The 21,646-nt window shown below is 45.8% G+C and overlaps 1 protein-coding gene across 1 annotated transcript in view; it reads left to right on the top strand.

Moving 5' to 3' along the window:
• The window catches only part of POU2F3 (POU class 2 homeobox 3), a 60,470-nt gene that overhangs the window by 17,236 nt on the left and 21,588 nt on the right, over positions 1 to 21,646 (top strand). The window contains exon 4 of the mRNA XM_077839840.1: positions 4,349 to 4,383. Coding sequence (XP_077695966.1) covers positions 4,349 to 4,383 — 35 coding nt within the window. The remainder of the gene's footprint in view (positions 1 to 4,348; positions 4,384 to 21,646) is intronic.

Below are 21,646 nucleotides of genomic sequence, written 5' to 3'. Positions count from 1 at the left end.
TCTGTCTGGCATTGTTCCTTCCTTGGCATTATTCCTCTTTCATTGTTCAACTGCACAGAATGTAATTCTCCAAAGCAGCACATGGAAAATCTCTTCCCCCCCTGTGAATTGCCCAGCCCCTCCTTGTAAAGATTTAACTTGCCCTCTGTGTGCAGTCCAAATCTGAAATTTCCTAGTGACCAAATCCCCTTCCATTCTGTGCAGCTCATTCAAAATGTAGGGTGAATTAATTTAGGTTTTGGGGGAAGCATTCTGTCTACAACCCTGATCGTGTAATCAGTATGTGGACAATAGATTGCTTTCTTGGCAAACTGATGCCCCCTGCAGGTAACTAGCGCATGGTCTCAGAAGATGTCGTAAGACCGATTGTTGTGTCATGAGGTAACTGTAGCTTGTGTTTTCTTGACTCTTGATTTCTTCTCTCTCCATTGCCGCGAGAGCTGGCTGCCTGCCTCCGAGCTGGCTGCCTGCCTCCTCTACTTCTCTATTTGTCACAAACAGGAAGTTTAAGAGACAGAGAAATTCTGCAAATGAAACATCCCTGCCCGCTAGCCATATCGTAGGCCTGACCCAGCTTCTTAATCATGAGGGGAAAAGGAAGAGAAGACAAACTAACCCAAGGAGTTAGCAGTAATAGATCTTATGCTTTAACAGGGAAACAGCAACAGAATTTCCCCCCACAGGCCCACTGCCTCACATGAGAAGCTAAAATGCAAAGGGATGCAACCCAGCCACCCCAAGGGAAGCCCAGTATCCTGTCTTCCAATAGTGGCCAGTGCCACTGTATCCAATGGCTCACCCTTGTCCTATGCTTGTTGACACCCTCAAAAAATTCTAGTAGATTGGTGAGGCATGGTTTCCCTTTACAAAAGCCATGCTGACTCTTCCCCATCATATCTGTGTGTTCTGGTCATTCTGTTCTTTAATATAGTTTTAACTAGTTTGCCTGGTACTGAAGTTAGCCTTACCAGCCTGTAATTGCCAGGGTTGCCTGTAGAACCTTTTTTTAAAAATTGGTGTCACATTAGCTATCCTCAAATCATCTGGTGCAGAGGTCGATCCAAGCAATAGGTTACATACCACAGTTAGTAGTTCTGCAATTTCATCTTTGAGTTCCTTCAGAACTCTTAAGTGAATACCATCTGGTCCTGGTGACTTATTTCTGTTTAATTGATCAATTTGTTCCAAAACTTCCTCTACTGATACCTCAGTCTGGGACAGTTCCTCAGATTTGCCACCAAAAAAGAATGGCTCAGGTGTGGGAATCTCCCTCACATCCTCAGCCATGGAGACCAATGCAAAGAATTTGTTTAGCTTCTCCACAATAGCCTTGTCTTCCTTTAGCGCCTCAGTTGTCCAGGGGCCCCACTGATTGTTTGGCAGGCTTCCTGCTTCTGATGTACTTAACAAAATTGCTGTTAGTTTTTGAGTCTTGTGCTAGTTGCTCTCCAAATTCTTTTTTGGCCTGCCTGATGATACTTTTACACTTGACTTGCCAGAGTTTAAGTTCCTTTCTATTTTCCTTAGCAGGTTTTGACTTCCAATTTTTAAAGGATGCCTTTTTGTCTCCGTTTCCTTTACTCTGTTGTTTAGCCAGGATGGAATTTTTTGTCTTATTTTTTAAAGAAAATTATTGTTTGGGGTATACGTATAGTTAGAGTCTGTATTATCGTGTTTTTTAAAAGTTTCCATACAGCTTGCAGCCATTTCTCTCTTGTGATTGTTCCCGTTTTTGAACTACACAAAAGTGAGGAGCCTAATAACATGTAAATTAAAAGGAAGTTAAATGCTACTGTGGTGGGTTTCTTTGGTATTTTCCCCCCTACAAGGATGTTAAATTTAATTACATCATGGTTGATATTACCGAGCAGTTCAGCTATATTCACCTCTTGGACCAGACACTGTGCGTCACTTAGGACTAAATCAAGAATTGCCTCTCCCCTTATGGATTCCAGGGAAAGCTGTTCTAGGAAGCAGCCATTATTGGTGTCTAGAAATGTTCTCTCTTTATCACATCCTGAGGTGACATGCTCATAGACAACATAGTTGAAATCCTCCCTTGTAATTGGGTTTTCTGTTTTTGTAGCCCCTCTCTTCTCCTTCAGTTTGTCACAGTCACCATCGCCATTGTATATTCCTACTGCTACACTCTTCTTATTCAAGTGGGAAATTTCTATCCCTAGAGAGTCTATCGTACTGTTTAATTCATGTACGATTTTTATTATATTTGACTCTACGCTTTCTTTCACATATAGTGTCACTCCCCTACCAGCATGATCTATTCTGTCATTCCTACATATTTTTGCACTGGTTGTGATGGTGACACTGGGGATCCAAACAGGGGTTGCGCTGGTTGTGATTCTGACAGCGGGGATCCGAACAGGGGCTGCGTTGGTTGTGAACTGTTTGCCTTTTCAGTTGTAAACAAAACACTCCCGGCAAAAAATCCATCCGGAACCCTGCTGCTGCTCTCCCCTCCCATCCCTAGAGAAACCTCCCCAGGCAAACTCGCACCAGAGCTGGTGCCAGCATTATGCAAAGCAGCCACATACCTGCTGGCTGCCAGGTGAACCAGGGAGAGGAGTTGGCTCTTTGCCTGAAATGTTATTGATAGCCGACCATGATTATTCCTTCCAACCTGAGCACCCTCAAAGTGGGAGTTGGGGGAAGTACTCTGAGGATTGGGGGAGATGTTCTCAAAGCACGACATCCCCTCATTTCAGTACCGGGAGCTTTCCCAGATTGCCACACACCCTCGTGATTAAAGAGGGCTGGACTCACTCTGCCAGTTCAGACCTTGCTTGGAAATGAAAGGTTCCAGCTTCAGAGCAGAACTCCAGGCTTGGGAGGTTTAGGTTCCTTCTGAATCTGGCAGAGCACCAAGAGCCAGGTTCTGAGCTGATCTGAACCAGGGGAGCACCGCTGAAGCTGATGGAGCAGTGTTTTACAGCAGTTGAGGATCTGACTTGTTCATGTGGTTTCTTTCTGGGTGCCTAATGCGGGGCAAGATTAGCTTTCAAACAAGGATCCTTACTGCTTGTGCAGCATGTTCCTCTAGTGAGATTAAAGAGGATACTACAATCATGCAAGCCTCTGTACATCGAAACTAGATAGAAACATTGATTTATATTAGTTCTTGGGAAATCATTGGCTTAAATAAATGGAAGAAAGATTTTTTTTTTTGCCTATCCTCAGATTTGTTTCCAAAGGAGCCAAAAGGAGTTAGGCACCCAATGCTAATTGACATTCCCATTGGGTACCTAATCCCCTTAGGCTCCTTTTGAAAATCCCAGCCCAGATGTTTTGTACAAACTAACCCCCTCCCAGCTAGTGTCTTTTATAGTGAGATAACTGAGTCCAAGAGCCTTAAAGACCTTGAAGGAGCAGAACAGAAAGGGATGGGTAACGGCCAGGCAGACCCAGCTGCCTGTGTTTGGCGGGAAAGAGCAGAAGGAGGAAGGTGTGATACTGAGAATGGCAGCACCTATGAGACATGAGCCTTTGTTGGAAAATTTGGATCCAGGATCTGAACTCTCTAAAGTTTGGGATTCTGATCTGGGAGGTTTGCCTCAAGCCATTGTAGAGACTGGCTGAAAATTCAGGTCCAGGTTTGGATTCCAGATTCCAGTGAACTCAGGGATTTGGGGGCCGGAGGTGAGGGGAGGCGGGTAATATGTTGATCATCCAAGGGAAATGAGTGAGGGCCTGTGCTGTGTCTTCGGGTTGGATCCTGTCTGATTCCCCTTGGTTTTGCCTACCTGCCCATGAATCAAGGAGTCGCCTTTTTAGCACAACCCCACAGCACCTTCCATTCCCTTAGATCTCCTGTAATTACTCAGTGCCACAAATTCCCTCAAGAATGGCAGGTGAACAGCCTCATCACCTGTTTGCCAGCCTCTCCCACAGCTTCTCTGCACTTGCTTCCTAGTTGCTGGATAGCCAGGGATTAGGGAACACCCTCGGTAATCTCTAAGGAGGCTGCTTGCTCCCAAGCCCCACCTCTGTTGAGCTCCCCTGTGACAGTGCAGTGGGAGCATCACCCGGTGAGAACTGGTTCTATTCATTTCAGTAAAGACTTGGTACCTTCGGGAACCACCGAGTTGCGCAACACCCACCTTTGTAACTGCATGATCTTATTTTCATTGCTTCCATCCTGCCCCCCGCCCATCTCCCTGCCTTTGTTTGCCACACTCACTTGTTGCATCTTGCCCTGCACTGAACTGTATGCTTGTCGGGGAAAGGAGCGGGTCTTCATGTATGTTTGTACAGGGCCGAGCACAGTGAGGCCTGGTGGGGTCTCTAATCTCTATAGCAACACCAAGATTCATTCTTATTCTTCTCGTTGTAGGAAATGAACGAAATGGGCTGGACTTTAACAGACAGGTAAGATCTACCAAACATTCCTCTCCTTTTGCGAGGCAGGTCGTTGCATTTGCTGATCTCGTTGGGTCCCCAGAAACTGTCCCTCGTTGGTCAGGATGACTGATGCTGCTTCTCTGTATTGGCCTTTCTAGTCGATAGGCAATTTGTTGATTTAAGATTTTGTTTAAATCCATATGAACTTCTTTTTTTTTTAATCACACTATGAAAGGGATTTTTGTTCCACTGTGGGAGAATCCAGCCTTGACTCCAGGGTGTCACAGACGTTCTATTGTGTATGACATTGTCGCCCTCCATCCAGAGGATACGCTCTGGGTGCACGGGGCCTAAGTGCGAGGGACAGGCAAGGTGAGGGTGGTTTGAGTTCTGGCAGCGCCTGGGTCAACACTATGTTCCTGGGATGGGGAGCTGAAAAGCCGCAGATTCCCCTGCAGATTTCCCTTTGCAAGATAACCGAGGGCAGGAACATCCGACAAACATAGACTGCCCTGACATTTTAAAAAAGATCTGTTTCCAGATATAAGTGAATTCATCTGAACATGAGTGGGTCTCAAGAACCATCTCCTTTGCAGCCTTCCCTGGACTCTTCCCTGCCACTGTTCTACTCAAAGTTAGGTTCCCGGTTGTGGTATCTGCTAGGGCTGTCAAGCGATTAAAAAAATTCATTGCGCGATTAATTGCGCTGTTAAACAATAATAAAATACTATTTATTTAAATATTTTTGGATGTTTTCTACCTTTTCAAATATATAGATTTCAGTTACAACACAGAATACAAAGTGTACAGTGCTCACTTTATATTTATTTTTATTACAAATATTTGCACTGTAAAAAACAAAAGAAATAGTATTTTTCAATTCACCTAATACGAGCACTGTAGTGAAATCTCTGTCATGAATATTGAACTTACAAATGTAGAATTATGTACACACAAAAAACTGTATTCAAAAATAAAACAATGTCAAACTTTAGAGTGTAGAAGTCCACTCAGTCTTACTTCAGCCAGTCACTTAGACAAATAAGTTTGGTTACAATTTGCAGGAGATAATGCTGCACACTTCTTGTTCACAATGTCGCCTGAAAGTGAAAACAGGTGTTCTCATGGCACTGATGTAGCTGGCGTCGCAAGATATTTATGTGCCAGATGCACTAAAGATTCGTATGTCCCTTCATGCTTCAACCACCATTCCAGAGGACATGCGTCCAAGCTGATGATGGGTTCTGCTCAATAACGATCCAAAGCAGAGTGGACCGAGGCATGTTCATTTTCATCATCTGAGTCAGATGCCACCAGCAGAAGGTTGATTTTCTTTTTTGGTGGTTCAGGTTCTGTAGTTTCCACATTGGAGTGTTGCTCTTTTAAGACCTCTGAAAGCATGCGCCACACCTCGTCCCTCTCAGATTTTGGAAGGCACTTCAGGTTCTTAAACCTTGGGTCGAGTGCCGTAGCTATCTTGAGAAATCTCACATTGGTGCCTTCTTTCTGTTTAGTCAAGCCTGCGGTGCAAGTGTTCTTAAAACATACAACATGTGCTGGGTCATCACCCAAGACTGCTATAACATAAAATAAATGGCAGAATGCAGGTAAAACAGAACAGGAGACACACAATTCTCCCCTAAGGAGTTCAGTCACAAACTTAATTAATGCCATGTGCAGTGGATATAAGAAGCAAGGGGAGGCGATGCCTCTCCTAGTGCAGCCATCCCTGCCGCCCAACACCTGGGCTGTGGTGACCCCCCTCCCGCCTCTTCCCCTCCCTGCTCTGACCCTTCCCCGAGGCTCCCAGAGGCTGCTGCTATCTTCTCAGTCTTATCATAGAACCATAGAATATCAGGGTTGGAAGGGAGCTCAGGAGGTCATCTAGTCCAAACCCCTGCTCAAAGCAGGACCAATCCCCGACTAAATCATCCCAGCCAGGGCTTTGTCAAGCCTGACCTTAAGGAAGGAGATTCCACCACCTCCCTCGGCAACGCATTCCAGTGTTTCACCACCCTCCTAGTGAAAAACTTTTTCCTAATATCCAACCTAAACCTCCCCCACTGCAACTTGAGACCATTACTCCTTGTTCTGTCATCAGCTACCACTGAGAACAGTCTAGATCCATCCTCTTTGGAACCCCCTTTCAGGTAGTTGAAAGCAGCTATCAAATCCCCCCTCATTCTTCTCTTCCGCAGACTAAACAATCCCACTTCCCTCAGCCTCTCCTCATAAGTCATGTGTTCCAGGCCCCTAATCATTTTTATTGCCCTCCGCTGGACGCTTTCCAATTTTTCCACATCCTTCTTCTAGTGTGGGGCCCAAAACTGGACACAGTACTCCAGATGAGGCCTCACCAATGTCAAATAGAGGGGAACCATCACGTCCCTCGATCTGCTGGCAATGCCCCTACGTATACATCCCAAAATGCCATTGGCATTCTTGGCAAAGAGGGCACACTGTTGACTCATATCCAGCTTCTTGTCCACTGTAACTCCTGGGTCCTTTTCTGCAGAACTGCTGCCGAGCCATTCGGTCCCTAGTCTGTAGCGGTGCATGGGGTTCTTCCGTCCTAAGTGCAGGACTCTGCACTTGTCCTTGTTGAACCTCATCAGATTTCTTTTGGCCCAATCCTCCAATTTGTCTAGGTCCCTCTGTATCCTATCCCTACCCTCCCGCGTATCTACCTCTCCTCCCAGTTTAGTGTCATTTGCAAACTTGCTGAGGGTGCAATCCACGCCATCCTCCAGATCATTTATGAAGATATTGAACAAAACCGGCCCCAGGACCGACCCTTGGGGCACTTCCCTTGATACCGGCTGCCAACTAGATATGGAGCCATTGATCACTACCCTTTGAGCCCGACTATCTAGCCAGGTTTCTATCCAGCTTATAGTCCATTCATCCAGCCCAAACTACTTCAACTTGCTGGCAAGAATACTGTGGGAGACTGTGTCAAAAGCTTTGCTAAAGTAAAGGAATAACACGTCCACCGCTTTCCCCTCATCCACAGAGCCAGTTATCTCATCGTAGAAGACCATTAGATTAGTCAGGCATGACTTGCCCTTGGTGAATCCATGCTGACTGTTCCTGATCACTTTCCTCTCCTCTAAGTGCTTCAGAATTGATTCCTTGAGAAGCTGCTCCATGATTTTTCCAGGGACTGAGGTGAGGCTGACTAGCCTGTAGTTCCCAGGATCCTCCTCCTTCCCTTTTTTAAAGATGGGCACTACATTAGCCTTTTTCCTGTCATCCGGGACCTCCCCTGATCGCCATGAATTTTCAAAGATAATGGCCAATGGCTCTGCAATCACATCCGCCAACTCTTCTTCCTCTCTCTCCTCCTCCACCATACCCCCCTTCCCTTTCAGAGGTCCCCGCAGCTGCCGGCCTCGTCTCTCCACCTCACTCCCCCTCCCCGTGGCGAATGGGGGCGGGATGTGTGTGTGAGGATGTGAGTGGCAGGCAGGGAAGAGAGGAGGTGAACCCTGAATAACTTTACACAGGTGAAAAAGCCTTCCAGAGACCTTGTAGCAGATCACTGAAACTGTTAAAGGGCCATTGAAATGGTAATGAAGCCATTTAACAGGCATTTGCCAACTCCCAGGAAGCCTTTCCCTTTGGCCACATTCAGCTGGCTTTTATATTGTAGGAAAATGTATGGTTTGGGGTTAAAAACAGTTTCCAAATTCTTGATCTAGTCATTTTATTCAAACCCAGCTTAAGTAAAAGAGTCTGTCGGGAATTCTGTGTAAGAAAGGTTTCAGAGTAACAGCCATGTTAGTCTGTATTCGCAAAAAGAGTGGTCAGTTTGGATGAGCTATTACCAGCAGGAGAGTGAGTTTGTGTGTGTATGGGGGTGGGGGGGTGAGAAAACCTGGATTTGTGCTGGAAATGGCCCACCTTGATTATCATGCACATTGTAGGGAGAGTGGTCACTTTGGATGAGCTATTACCAGCAGGATAGTGAGTTTGTGTGTGTGGTTTTTGGGAGGGGCGTGAGGGGGTGAGAGAACCTGGATTTGTGCAGGAAATGGCCCAACTTGATTATCATGCACATTATGCAAGGTAGCCTATTTCCTCTTGTTTTTTCCTTCCCCCCCCCCCCCCCCAGATGTTCTGGTTTAACTTGGATTTAAACTTGGAGAGTGGTCAGTTTGGACGAGCTATTACCAGCAGGAGAGTGAGTCTGTGTGTGTATGGGGGTGGGTTTCTGGAGGGGGGTGAGGGAGTGAGAGAACCTGGATTTGTGCAGGAAATGGCCTAACTTCATTATCATGCACATTGTGTAAAGAGTTGTCACCTTGGATGGGCTATCACCAGCAGGAGAGTGAATTTGTGTGGGGGGGTGGAGGGTGAGAAAACCTGGATTTGTGCTGGAAATGGCCTAACCTGACGATTACTTTAGATAAGCTATTACCAGCAGGACAGTGGGGTGGGAGGAGGTATTGTTTCATATTCTCTGTGTATATATAAAGTCTGCTGCAGTTTCCACGGTATGTATCTGATGAAGTGAGCTGTAGCTCACGAAAGCTCATGCTCAAATAAATTGGTTAGTCTCTAAGGTGCCACAAGTACTCCTTTTCTTTTTGCGAATACAGACTAACACGGCTGTTACTCTGAAACCTGTCATTGTGTAGAGAGTTGTCACTTTGGATGGGCTATCACCAGCAGGAGAGTGAATTTGTTGGGGGGGGGGTGGAGGGTGAGAAAACCTGGATTTGTGCTGGAAATGGCCCAACTTGATGATCACTTTAGATAAGCTATTACCAGCAGGACAGTGGGGTGGGAGGAGGTATTGTTTCATATTCTCTGTGTGTATGTAAAGTCTGCTGCAGTTTCCACGGTATGCATCCGATGAAGTGAGCTGTAGCTCACGAAAGCTCATGCTCAAATAAATTGGTTAGTCTCTAAGGTGCCACAAGTACTCCTTTTCTTTTTGTGTAAGAAAGGTGATTAAACTACTGCCCTAATGCAGGCTGTCAATGACCGACTTTTTCAAAAGGAGAGATTAGGCTTCAGTTTGGCGCAGGTAGCATGAAAAGCCATGTCTCTCTCTATACAATATACACTGGTCAAATTCCCTGCCATGCCAAGGAGAATCCATCTAGCAATTGATCTATAGCTGTTGTCTGTTCCGTTCCCTTAGAGAATGTTCTTAGTGCTTTAAGGTGAAAAGGGGGCAGGGTCTCACAGCGGGGAGTGGGGGCATCAGCAGGGTGAGGAGGCAAGGGGCTAGCCAGCTGCACGGCAGGTGGGTGGAGGTCTTGTGGCAGGCGGGGAGGTGAGGAGGCTCGCAGCAGGTGGGTGCGGGAGGAGGTGAGTGGAGGGAGGTCTTTACTGGAGGGGTGAAGAGGTGAGTGGAGAATCAGCGGTGGGCGGGAGCAGGGGCAGGGCCTGGGGCGGAGAAGGGATGGAGCGTGGGCGGGGCCATGGGCAGAAGAGGCAGGACAAGGAGCTCGCCTCCCCCAGGGGAAGTTTCACCCACCGTCCATGATTAACACATTACTTTTTTAACGAGTATCATTAGCATTGAAGCATGTCTTCTGGAATGGTGGCCAAAGCATGAAGGGGCATACGAATGTTTAACATATCTGGCATATAAATACCTTACAACGCCAGCTACAAAAGAGCCACGCGAACGCCTGTTCTCACTTTCAGGTGACATTGTAAATAAGAAGCAGGCAAAAGTATCTCCCATAAATGTAAACAAAGTTATTTGTCTTAGCGATTGGCTGAACAAGAAGTAGGGCTGAGTGGACTTTAGGCTCTAAAGTTTTACATGGTTTTGTTTTTGAGTGCAGTTATGTAACAAAAATATCTACATTTGCAAGCTATACTTTCACGATAAAGAGACAGCACTACAGTAATTATATGAAGTGAACTGAAAAATACTATTTCTTTTGTTTATCATTTTTACAGTGCAAATATTTGTAATAAAAATAAGATAAAGTGAGCCCTGTACACTTTATATTCTATGTTGTAATAGAAATCAATATATTTGAAAATGTAGAAAAACATCAAAAATATTCAATAAGTTTCAATTGGCATTCTATTGTTTAACAGTGCGATTAGTAGCGATTACTTTTTTTGAGTTAATCACGTGAGTTAACTGCAATTAATTGACAGCCCTAGCATCTGCAGCCATGGGACCTGCAGCACCCTCTGATTGTCTGGAGATTTTTGGAGACCATATTGAGAAATCCTCCCGAAACTGAGTCCCAGGTCAAAACCCTCAGGTGAAGCAGGTGGAGTCAGTACTTCTTACACCCTAGATCCCAGCTCCTAAAATGCTGTAGGGCCTTTTCCAAAGCTCACTGAAGTCAATGGGAAAGACTCCTACACTGACTTCTGTGGACTCTGGATCAGATCCTCAGAGTCCAAAGGAGGAGGAGGTCTAGAGACAGATGTGGGAGGCGGCAGATTTATGGGTTAGCTTTGGCCTCTAGCCATAGGATTGGGAAGGGGAAAGCCATAAGAGGCTGTGACTATCTCAGGGCTGTCGTTAGGGATCTGAGCAGATTTTGCATACATGCAGCTGTGATGCACTTGTCTCTGAGTTTCATGTTCTTCAGCTTTTAGGGCCATAATCACTTGCAAATTCATTGCCTTGGTGGTGGACGGGCTGTTCTGCCCCTTCCCCTTTCCCGGTGCACACTCTGCCCCTCAGGGTTTGCCCTTGTGGTTTCCATCTGAGAAGGTGTGAGTGGGCCATTATCTGTTTGTTGGCTTTGGCTCATCTGGGCTGGGGTGGATCAATGGAGGGAGGGGTAGCTCAATGGTTTGAGCTTTGGCCTGCTACACTCAGGGTGGTGAGTTCAATCCTTGAGGGGGCCATTTAGGGATCTGGGCCAAAAATTGGGGATTGGCCCTGCTTTGAGCAGGGGGTTGGACTAGATGACCACCTGAGGTCTCTTCCAACCCTGGTATTCTATGATTCTATGAATCCCTCCTTTGATGGTGTCTTAACATGCTCAGTTGCCTTCCATTGGAAAACCACACTAAAAACAAAAAGCCTTGTGACTCCGACTCTGTGGACTCCAGAACTGACAGCAGGGAACTTCCATGAGCCAAAAGGATCACCTGAGTGACTCAGAACTAGTCATAAGGGAAATTTCCCTCGAGATAGAAATAGGCAGTGAAAATACAATATTGTGCTGGATCTAAAGCCACTTGAAGTCAATGGAAAGAGTGCCATTGATTTCACTAGACTTTGGCTCAGACCCAGAGCAGGATTGGGGCCTACTACGTTGAGTGATTTACACCAGAAATGCAGACTCAGCAATGGGCTGTTTCCCCATAGACTCCCCAGTGCTGGCCAACACATCTAGGCAGGATTTCTTCGTAATGACTAGAGGGGGGAATTAAACATCAGGTCATCACTTTCCATGTATACGCCTTCTATTTATCAGACTGTCAGACAGGTATACATCATCAATGCTTTCATTAATCTCTCCATCCCATTTTATTGTGCAACAGTTAGTTGGTTGACTACTTCATCTCCCAGAGAAACACAAACCCTTGCCAAAATAATATACAGTAGGAAACAAGCCCACAACAGCAAAATGTCTGGCATAATAGGTTTGATCCTTCCCCAATAGAAGTCCGTTGCAAACAGGGGTGCTGGAACAATTTGGATAGTGGGGGTGCTGAGAGTCGTTGAATCAAACTGCAAACCCTGTATGTGATGGAAACCACTTCAAGACAGGGGGTGCGGTAGCATGCCTAATTCCAGCACCTGTGGTAGGTGTTGACATTAGTCATGTCTGCTAACATGGTACAGTCCAGTGTGGTAACAACCAGCTATCTATATATGAATAGCACATGTGAGTAACCCATGCTAACAAAGCGTGGCTCTCTGTCCCCCCATAGAGCATGTGCAGAATTAGTAAGTCCTTTATCTCACTAGGTAGAGGCTTGTGCTTTTAGAACCTGAGTTCAATCCCAGTGACAGCCCAGCCAACAGCATTGTTACATGTAGATGTGCTGGTTTGTGTTAGCCATAATTGTTATATACAGTTGAAATGCTCTCTGGTACAGACGAACCCAATGAGAGCAAGGGCAAGTGTTGTTTCATCTGTATATTCTGTGATTCTTTCTGTTCAGGCTTGTAACGATGCTGGTTCTGGCAGGACCCAACTGAGAGTGCCAATTCAGGACAAATTGCTTCAAGCAGGGCAGTTACAGCCCAAGGCTGGGGTTTCTATGCACACCAAGGCAAACCAAACCAGCCAGATGGAGAAGACTTTGGTTTTACCCCACTGGCTAACCACAAGTCACACAAGCAATTCCCTTAGACACTCCAGTTTCCCGGTATCATCACCAGTGCCACTCGTTATGGGGACAGATGGTTATGAAAACCAATACCACAGTAAAAGAAAAAAGGTTCTCTCGATCCCAAAGGACCAAGCCCCAGACCCAGGTCAATATACAAATCAGATCTTACCCACAAATCACACTGATGCCAGTCCTTTAGAATCTAAAATCTAAAGGTTTATTCATAAAAGGAAAAAGATACAGATGAGAGCTAGAATTGGTTAAATGGAATCAATGACATAGAGTAATGGCAAAGTTCTTGGTTCAGGCTTGCAGCAGTGATAGAATAAACTGCAGGTTCAAATCAAGTCTCTGGAGAACATCCCCAGCTGGGATGGGTCTATCAGTCCTTTGTTCAATGCTTCTGTGTAGCAAAATCCCTCCAGAGGTAGGAAGCAGGATTGAAGATAAGATGGAGATGAGGCATCAGCCTTTTATAGTCTCTTGCCATGTGGTGTTTCTTTCTTTGTCCCAAAGACAAGCTGTCCATCCCACGGCCTGGAAAAACCTCAGAGTTGTGTCCATAGGCAGGTCCCTGTACACCTTGCTGAGTCCCAAGGCATGTCTGCCTCCTCTCAATGGGTCAGTTGTACAGCTGATGGTCCTTAATGGGCCATCAAGCAGGCTAGGCAGAGCTGACACCAACTTGTCTGGGGTGTCACCCAGAAGCAGAGCATAAGTTTGAAATACAGACAGTATAGAGCCAATACTTACATCTTTAAATACAAAAATGATGCATGCACACATAGCATAATCATAACCAGCAAACCATAACCTTGTCTTAGACACCTCCTTTTACTCCCTTTGTACAAGATTTGGTTCCACTACAGGACCTTGGTTGCAACAATGATCTATACGGTCCCAGATTATGTCAATAACGTCACAAGGCTCCATCCATAACTTACTCCAGTTTGGAACTGGAGGGCCAAGATTATGTGACATTTTTGTCCAGTCCCACCTAGATGTTAAGAGACTAATCCAGTGGCCCTTGAAGTCTGTGGGAGTCTTTCCATTGACTTCAATGGGCATTTGGTCAGCCCCTAAAATGGTGTCTCTCTTACAGGTATCCAAGAAAAATCAGACAGTGGGGATTTTGGAGGGAGGGGATGGTTGGTTTTGTTTTTGTTTTTACTTAAGCTCTTAGTCCATTGTTCAGGATTTCGAACTGGAGCTGAAGAAATCTGGATCTAAACACATGTTGGGGCTAACTTTTAACAGCTTCTGTGCTCCTGCCTTCATCTGGAGCTCTGGGTGCTCATCATTTCTGGAGATGACAAATCTCACACCATCTAAAGCTTCTAATCTCCTCTCTTGGGCAGCCTTAATTCTGGCATCTCCTAACTTCTGAGCCCTTGACGTCACAACCTGAACACATCCTTCCAATGTAGTTTTTCATGTGAGTTTATATATGGGGTGAGGAGAGAAAGAGAGAGACAGGCAGCTCCTGCTTTGCCTGTCTGGCTTGGCTTTTTGGTTGAGTCTAACGCTGGTTTACATCCAAGGAAACAGGTAGCAATAAACCTTCTCCCCGGGGTGTGGGATGTTTCCCAAACTGTGTCAGTGAGGGAACTGGGTGATTCAGCAAACACTGCTTCTTTCTCAAACTAACTGTGTTTGGACTCAATTTGCTTGGTGAAATTCGATGCATAGCACAAAGCCAAACAGATACACCTGCAAAAGGTCTGATCCAAAGCCCATGGACACTTGGGGGAGTTTTTCCATGCATATGTTGTGGCGGGAGTCCCCAGATAGTGCTCTTACACATAGTCTTGCAAGCTCTTTGTGTGCAGGCAATGTTCAGTCTTTAAATAAATGCTGTATTGTTAATTTTGTGATGGAGACTCTGCTGGGGGAGCTGTTTCAAACAGCAAGAGAATTTTCTCTCTGACTTAATCTTTCTGACCAGAGTCAATTCTTGGGACAAAATTGCTTTCTGGGAACAGGGCACTGGGGTGTACACTGAGAGCTCTGGAAGAGGGGATTGCCTGATTGCCATTTTGGCCCACCTCTGTTCAAGGACTGGTATGGATCGTGTAAATGTGGTATATAGTGTTAGGCTATATAAATATATAACCCACTCTGTCGATATTGTGTTACATGAGGAATGTACCAGACTCCACATCACTGATTTCTCATTCACTGGGAAGCTGCCCTGTGGGACCCCAATATCTGCTTGGCAGAGGGGTGACACATAGGTCCCTGAACAGAAAGGAGACTCGGTTTCCCCCTTCTCCCAGCAGAGGGAGCCAAGGGACCTTTCAAGGCAAGTTTAGGGTTTATTGATGGGGTGGCAGGAGACTGAATTGATCTAGGGTTGGAAGGTCTATTGACACAGCAGTGTGGCAGGGGCATAGAAGTATCGGGGAGTGTGATGTTGGTTTCCTTTCATCTGAGTAGGCAATTCCTGCAGATAAGATGTCATATGTTTAGTGCTAATGATGGGTTTGATGCTGTACAAATATAAAGAATATCCCTGCCCAAGGAGATTACAGTGTAGGTTACAGACATTCCGGCACCAGAATGCACTGAAAACCCGGGGCTGGGAATAACTAGGAGTTCTGCTGTCAGTTTACATTCTCTCCTGCAATGTTGATGATACACTCGTGATTTCAGGATGGATGAGCCTGGAGGGAGGTGATAGCCTGGAGAAGTGGCATTGGGAGGGTAGCATCCACTGACAGCTAAAGAGATGTGACCAAAGGGTAATAAGACCTAATAATAATAATAATCTCATACTTAGCACTTTTCATTAGTAGATATCAAAGCACTTTACAAAGGGAGGTCAGTGTCACCAGCCCCATTTTACAGATGGGGAAACTAAGGCGTGGGGAAGGGAAGTGACTTGCCCAAAGTCGCCGAGCAGGACAGTGGTAGGGCAGAGAATAGATCCCAGGTCTCCTGAATCCCAGTCCCATGCTCTTGTCCACTAGGCCTCGCTGACTGAGGCCATTATGATGGGTTGCCTTTTCCAAAGCACTCAGCATTGGCCTAACTCTGCTCCTAATGGAAGACCATGGTAAAACATCCCATGACATCAGCAGGAGCAGAGAGAGGCTAGCACAGAGAGACTGATTTTTTCAGAGGTGCTGAGCACCTATGGCTGCCATTGAAACTAGTTTCAGAGTAGCAGCTGTGTTAGTCTGTATCTGCAAAAAGAACGAGGAGTACTTGTGGCACCTTAGAAACTAACACATTTATTTGAGCATAAGCTTTCATGAGCTACAGCTCACTTCATTGGACGCACGCAGTGGAAAATACAGTCGGAAGATCGATAGATACACACATAGAGAAGGTGAAACAATGGGTGTTGCCATAACCACTATAACGAGAGTGATCAGTTAAGGTGAGCTTTTTTTTTTTTTTTTCTCCTGCTGGTAATAGCTCACCTTAACTGATCACTCTCCTTATAGTGGGTATGGCAACACCCATTGTTTCATGTTTGCTATGTGTGTATATATCTCTTCCTACTGTATTTTCCACTGCGTGCGTCCGATGAAGTGGGCTGTAGACCACGGAAGCTTATTCTCAAATAAATTTGTTAGTCTGTAAGATGCCACAAGTCCTCCTTTTCTTTTTATTGAAACTAGTGGCAGTCATGAATATCAGGCCTAAGGTTATACAGACAGTCTGTGGCAAAGCTGGGAAATGAATTTAGCACTTTGCTCCTTCAAAGAGATTTATGGGAGGAAGGAGATTCATCTGGTTAGATAGCAGGGCTCTGAGTCAGAAGATCTAAGCATTTTATTATTAATAATTTTGTTAGACCTGTGCTTTCCTCCCTTAGGGAGCAGTTCTCATCCTGTTTCATTTCACTTTATCTGTCTCCCCCTCCACCACCCAATACCATGTGCTCCCCACATGCCATTTCAGTTCCTGCTTTGCTCTCCTGCGGGTATCAGCTGAGCTCAGGTTTCACTGGGCCCTCCAGACTTCCATCCCCCTCCCTGATTTGCCCTCCTGTCTGGTGTCAGTTTGCATCCTGCTTCCCTCTTTCCTCCAGGTGTCAGCTCAGATTTCACTTTCTCTTCTCTCTCCTTGTCCTGCAGTATCACCCCCGTCTTAGTTTTGCTTTGCCTCCCTTGGGACCACTTTGGAAAAGAACCTCATTGGCTCGAAACCAGCTGTACTCTCCACATCTGTATCAACAGACAGAATATGAGCTGAACGCCAGGCTGTCCCTTCCCCTTTGAAGTTTCCCCCACCTTTCCCTGCACTTGTGCATCTAGCACTGACCTGTATCTGTTTGCTGGTTCTCCTACAAAATGCAACCCACTGGGGAAAGGATCCAGAGAAAGATCTGGCTTTAGGTATTGTCCTTTTCCATTTCTATACATGACAGGGTTTGGGCTAGGTCACGTGTGCAGAGGGACCTTTTTGCCAAACCACTGTTGGTCTTTCATGTTGGTAGAAGAAGTGCTAGAATCACCTTTTTGCTTCTTTCTCAACCCATTTCTCCCCCCTCACCGCCCTGACAAGAGGGTCTTGCTGCTCCTTCTGGCTGCCCATGGAGTGCCTACTGCTCACTCCTTCCATATTCTTTCTTGCCACCACTCCCATACACATCTGTGGGTGTTCTGCTTGGAGAGAAAGCACAGGACAAAGAGGCGCCATGTGTCATCACATGGCTCATCCTTGCCCACGAGTGATTCTGGCCCAAGCTCAACCACCAGGATGCAACAAAGTGCTGATCCTCTTGCGCTCAAGGTGTCCTTTATGGTGAACTTCCAACGATCTGTGTCAGCCCCTAAAATTTAAGTTGTTTGTTGAAACTCCCCATGCCACAAACAAGTCTTCAAAATTGGACCATCCATGTCATGGGTGCAGGGTTTTTAGCAAGGCTAGAATCCCCAAGTGAGTAGCCTTTTCTCACTGCAGCTGTTCCCAGCATAGTCACCAAGTCTCTGCCTTCAGGGTGCAAGCCGTCTGCTGAAGCTGGTGGTAGCTACTCCTCACCTCTGATTGGTCCCTTGGCCAGAACCAGAGGCACAAAAGCAAATGCCAAATGCTCTTTTGAAATCTGAATCTAATTTATAACATCATTGGCGTGTGAGAGGCAGAACTGTAGAACTGGTCTAAGTGGTCTAGACATTGGTCTAGGTGGCCCCTCTTTCTTCTTGGTGCCTCTGCTGAGACAGCCAAGAAGGACATTAACTGTGGAAGTGGTTTGGGAGATGTGGACATATCGTCCACTTGTGGCTGGAATGAGACCCACCAAACAGCTGGTAACAACATATGGTCCTTTTTGACCTGAAGACCCAGTATCCCACTGACCAAACCCTTAAACCTTCAGAAAGCTTCAAGTTACTTCTTACTCTATCCACACCCATTCAGTGGCACCTAGTCTGACTGCCCCAGAGAAGACTAAGTTTCTGGGTATTTTCTATACTGCCACTCCTGTCCCAGGTACTCTGAGCAGGACCCAGCTTTTCAGGAGCTGCTGCTACACACAGAAACACACAAGCAAGAGTCCAATCACTCTCCATTCACCAGCAGGTGAATTTGCAGAGTGCATGCAAATTCCTTTCTCCAAGTGGACTCCTGTAATCCTTGAGTAAATATTTCCCAAGCTTGTAGTGGGCTGCCCTGGCTTTAGAAAGTTGTTTGTAGGGACATACCAGTTGTTTGCACAGTAAAAGCTAAGCTCAGAGACAGAGATGACACTTATCTAGGGGCCAGGCTCTTTCTAAAGCCCTGAGTTGGATAAACCAAAATGTACAGAAATAGCTCTGCTGGCTCTTAACATGATCGTTACCAGTAATAACACAACTTTGCATTTCTCTAGGGCCTTTTATCTGAAGATCTGTACAGATCGGCAAGTGTTTAATTAATTAAAGGCCTCTCGGCACCCTGGAAAGGAGGGGGTGCTACACCCATTTTTCAGAAGGCAAGTCAAGGCACAAAGGGGGCAGGTGCCAGTTTTCAAACAAGGCCTCTAATTTGGGATGCCCGACAATAGACCTGATATTTCAGAGGTGCCAGGCAGCCGGAACTCCCTGTGAAATCAGTGGGGGCTGCATGTATTTGACACCTTTGGAAATCAGGCCCCGGGATTGGCTCCAGTCAGGCAGCCAGACCAATTAAAGCAACACGCTTCCATGGAAAATTTGTCCCACGGTGATTTCACCAAGGCCATAAATGAAGTTAGTGGCAGATTTGGAAGTAGGTCCCAGGAACACTGGCTCCAAGCCCCCTCCTCTAAGCATTAGGCTGCCCCTGAAATGGAAAGAGAAATGACATTGTACAGTAGAGCTGATCTTGCTTTACTTATTTTGCTTGTATGTATTTAACACAGCCCCTTTGGCTGCTGTTGCTGTGTCCCAATTCCTTCTGGCGTTGGGACAGAATTCCTCCCAGGGATGCCAAAACTAGCCTGAGCCAATCAAGGAACACTGTCGAACTGGGTCTAGGCCATCTGCAGTCACAAGTTCTTGCTGATGCCAAGATAATTTCCTTCTAATGTGGGACACGGCGCGAGGTGCCTTGCAGCGTGGGGGTGGCTAAACCTGGTTCTCACAGCTCATTACACAGATGCCAAGCAGGCGCCTCTTTGCCCGCGGCCTGGATGATAGGTCTGGGGACATCAGTACTGCACAGCAGACGGCACTTTAGATGGTCCCAGCCCTGACTGGCAGCTCTCGGGCTCAGGAGGCATTATACAGAACAGAGGAGGGTCATCCCAGCCAGAATGGTCCCTGGAATGAGGACTCTCTTGGGGAATGTTAAAGCACCAGGCCTGGCCCCATTGAGATCAATGAGGGAGTTTTGCCACTGACTTCAATGGGAGCAGGACTGAACCAGAGGAGCCCTTTCAAGTGTGTAGCGTAGCATGGAAGAGGTCTGTAGTGGGTGAAATAGACCCAAGGGATTCTTTAGGAGAGAGTCGGGGACACCGCCCAGGAAGGGGGCAGAGGAGAGAAAAGCAAAGATGTGGGCAGGGGTGGAGTTCTGGAGAGCTTTGAAGATGGAGAGCCTGAATTTGAGAGAGGAAAGGGAGTGGAGGGGGGAGGGCAGTGCTGCACTGTGGAAAGAGACCAGGGCAGTAGGGCAAGAAATGAAGATAAGCGTGGCTCATGGCAGCTGGATTTTGGATGAATGGGGAGAGGGGAAGGCCAGGAAAGAATGCGTTGCCAGGGTTCTGTGATGAGTACACGGTTTAAATCAAAATGTAATATTTCAGCATACGGTTTTCTACACGTCTCTCTGAATCTCTCCTGCTGCTCATTCAACTCAAATGGCTTCATTTTATAAACCGCTAGCTTAGCAGGTCTGTGGATTTTGGTGTAGAAAGCAGCTTGGCCAACTCCGAGCAATATTGGCCAAGACAAAAAAATAACTTAGAATCAGTTGGAAAGAATATCCTGGCTGACCGCAGTTCATCCTTTGCCAAATCTGTGCTCGGCAAATACACATCTCCAGATAAAGGCACTCACAAGCCTCTGTGTGTCTGGGGATACGGTACACTGAAATAAACACAACACCCGTTAATTTAATGATGCGCACAATTACAATTTATCTGAACACATCTGCCTGAGCAGCTACTTTAGTCAACGCACTCATTCAAACTGTTCGTTTTTCATTTGCTCTTTTTTGTTTGTTTTTCTCCTTCCTTTTTGTTTTTTTCCTTTCCTTCCTTCTGCCTCTTCCCCATTTGTATTGCCCTGTTCTACACATGTTCGTTCTGATGTATGTAATTCATTGCTTTGAGGGGACGACTTCTTTTCCTTATTTTTTCCCTGTTCAAAAACAAAACAACACTAAAGAAATTCCATACAAAAATGTGTTAATGTAAAGTTACAGGTGACACATTTTAAGGTGTAACTGTTGTGTATTTAAAGCTTTGATTCCCACAGCCCCATAAGAATAGCTACATATTAAGGCATAACTATTAACAGCGTGGGTTTGATCATGTAATGTAAGATTAGGCCCGGCTTAATAAAACAAAAATAACACAGAGGTGCAATGTGGGTGCATTATGTTTGAGAAGAAAACTATAACTCATAAATGTCCTGACTTCTGTACCTTTTAGGATGGGGTTTTTCCAAAGCATTCAGTAATGGCCTAACTCTGAATGCCGCGTTGTGCTGAAAGCCTTTGCAAATCCTGCTCCTAAACTTCCTACCAACACATAATATTGCCACATGTAGAGTTTTAGAGTGGGGGGTTTGCATTAAATTTATGTTATGTTCCTGACATCTTGACATCTGTTAATTGAGGATAGTACATGGGGAAATGGTAACTGAAAACCTATAAATATTGTTGCTATTATTTATTATTATTTTTACTTCATAGTGCCCATAAGGGTGCTAGGTACTTCACAGATAAACACATAACAGGCAAGAAATGAAGGGTGGTCTTGTGGTTAAAGCAGCACCCTGGGCATTGTGTGTTCGATTCCTATCTCTGTCACAAGTTCCCTGTGTGACCATAGCCAACTAACTCAAGGTCACACCCTTACTCAGGTTTAGTAGCACTTTACTCTGTGAGTGATTTCAGTGAGACCATCTGTGGAGTGAGGTACTATTCAGTGTGAGGGAGGGAATTAAAATCTTCCCCTTCAACTCCTTGTTCCTCAGTTCACCATCTGTTAAATCGGAATAATAATGCAACTTTACCTCAACTGGAGTGTTATGAGGATACATTTATTAATGATTGGGAGCTGCTGAGACGCAACAGCATTGTGAGCTAGATAACTAGGAGTGGTCTGTGTCTCGGAGAGCTTACAGTCTAAATTCAAGCTACATAATAAATGTGTGATCATTCACAGCACCCTGAGGTGGATCCTCCCATAACATACCATTTTGCCTAATGTGTAGTGTATGTAATATGCGGTGAGGGTGGCGACACGCATGCAGTCTAGGGTGAAACTCTAGTCTGGATGGTTAGAAGAAGCATCCAGATTTGGGGGTGCTATGTCAAACCCATCCCTTTAAGGGTTCCTCACTATTGGTAAATACAAACCCGCCTTGCCAAGAGA

This window comes from Eretmochelys imbricata, chromosome 22 (genome assembly GCF_965152235.1).
Source record: "Eretmochelys imbricata isolate rEreImb1 chromosome 22, rEreImb1.hap1, whole genome shotgun sequence".
In the NCBI taxonomy this organism is placed as follows: domain Eukaryota; kingdom Metazoa; phylum Chordata; order Testudines; family Cheloniidae; genus Eretmochelys; species Eretmochelys imbricata.
This window is presented reverse-complemented; position numbering and strand designations above follow the sequence as displayed.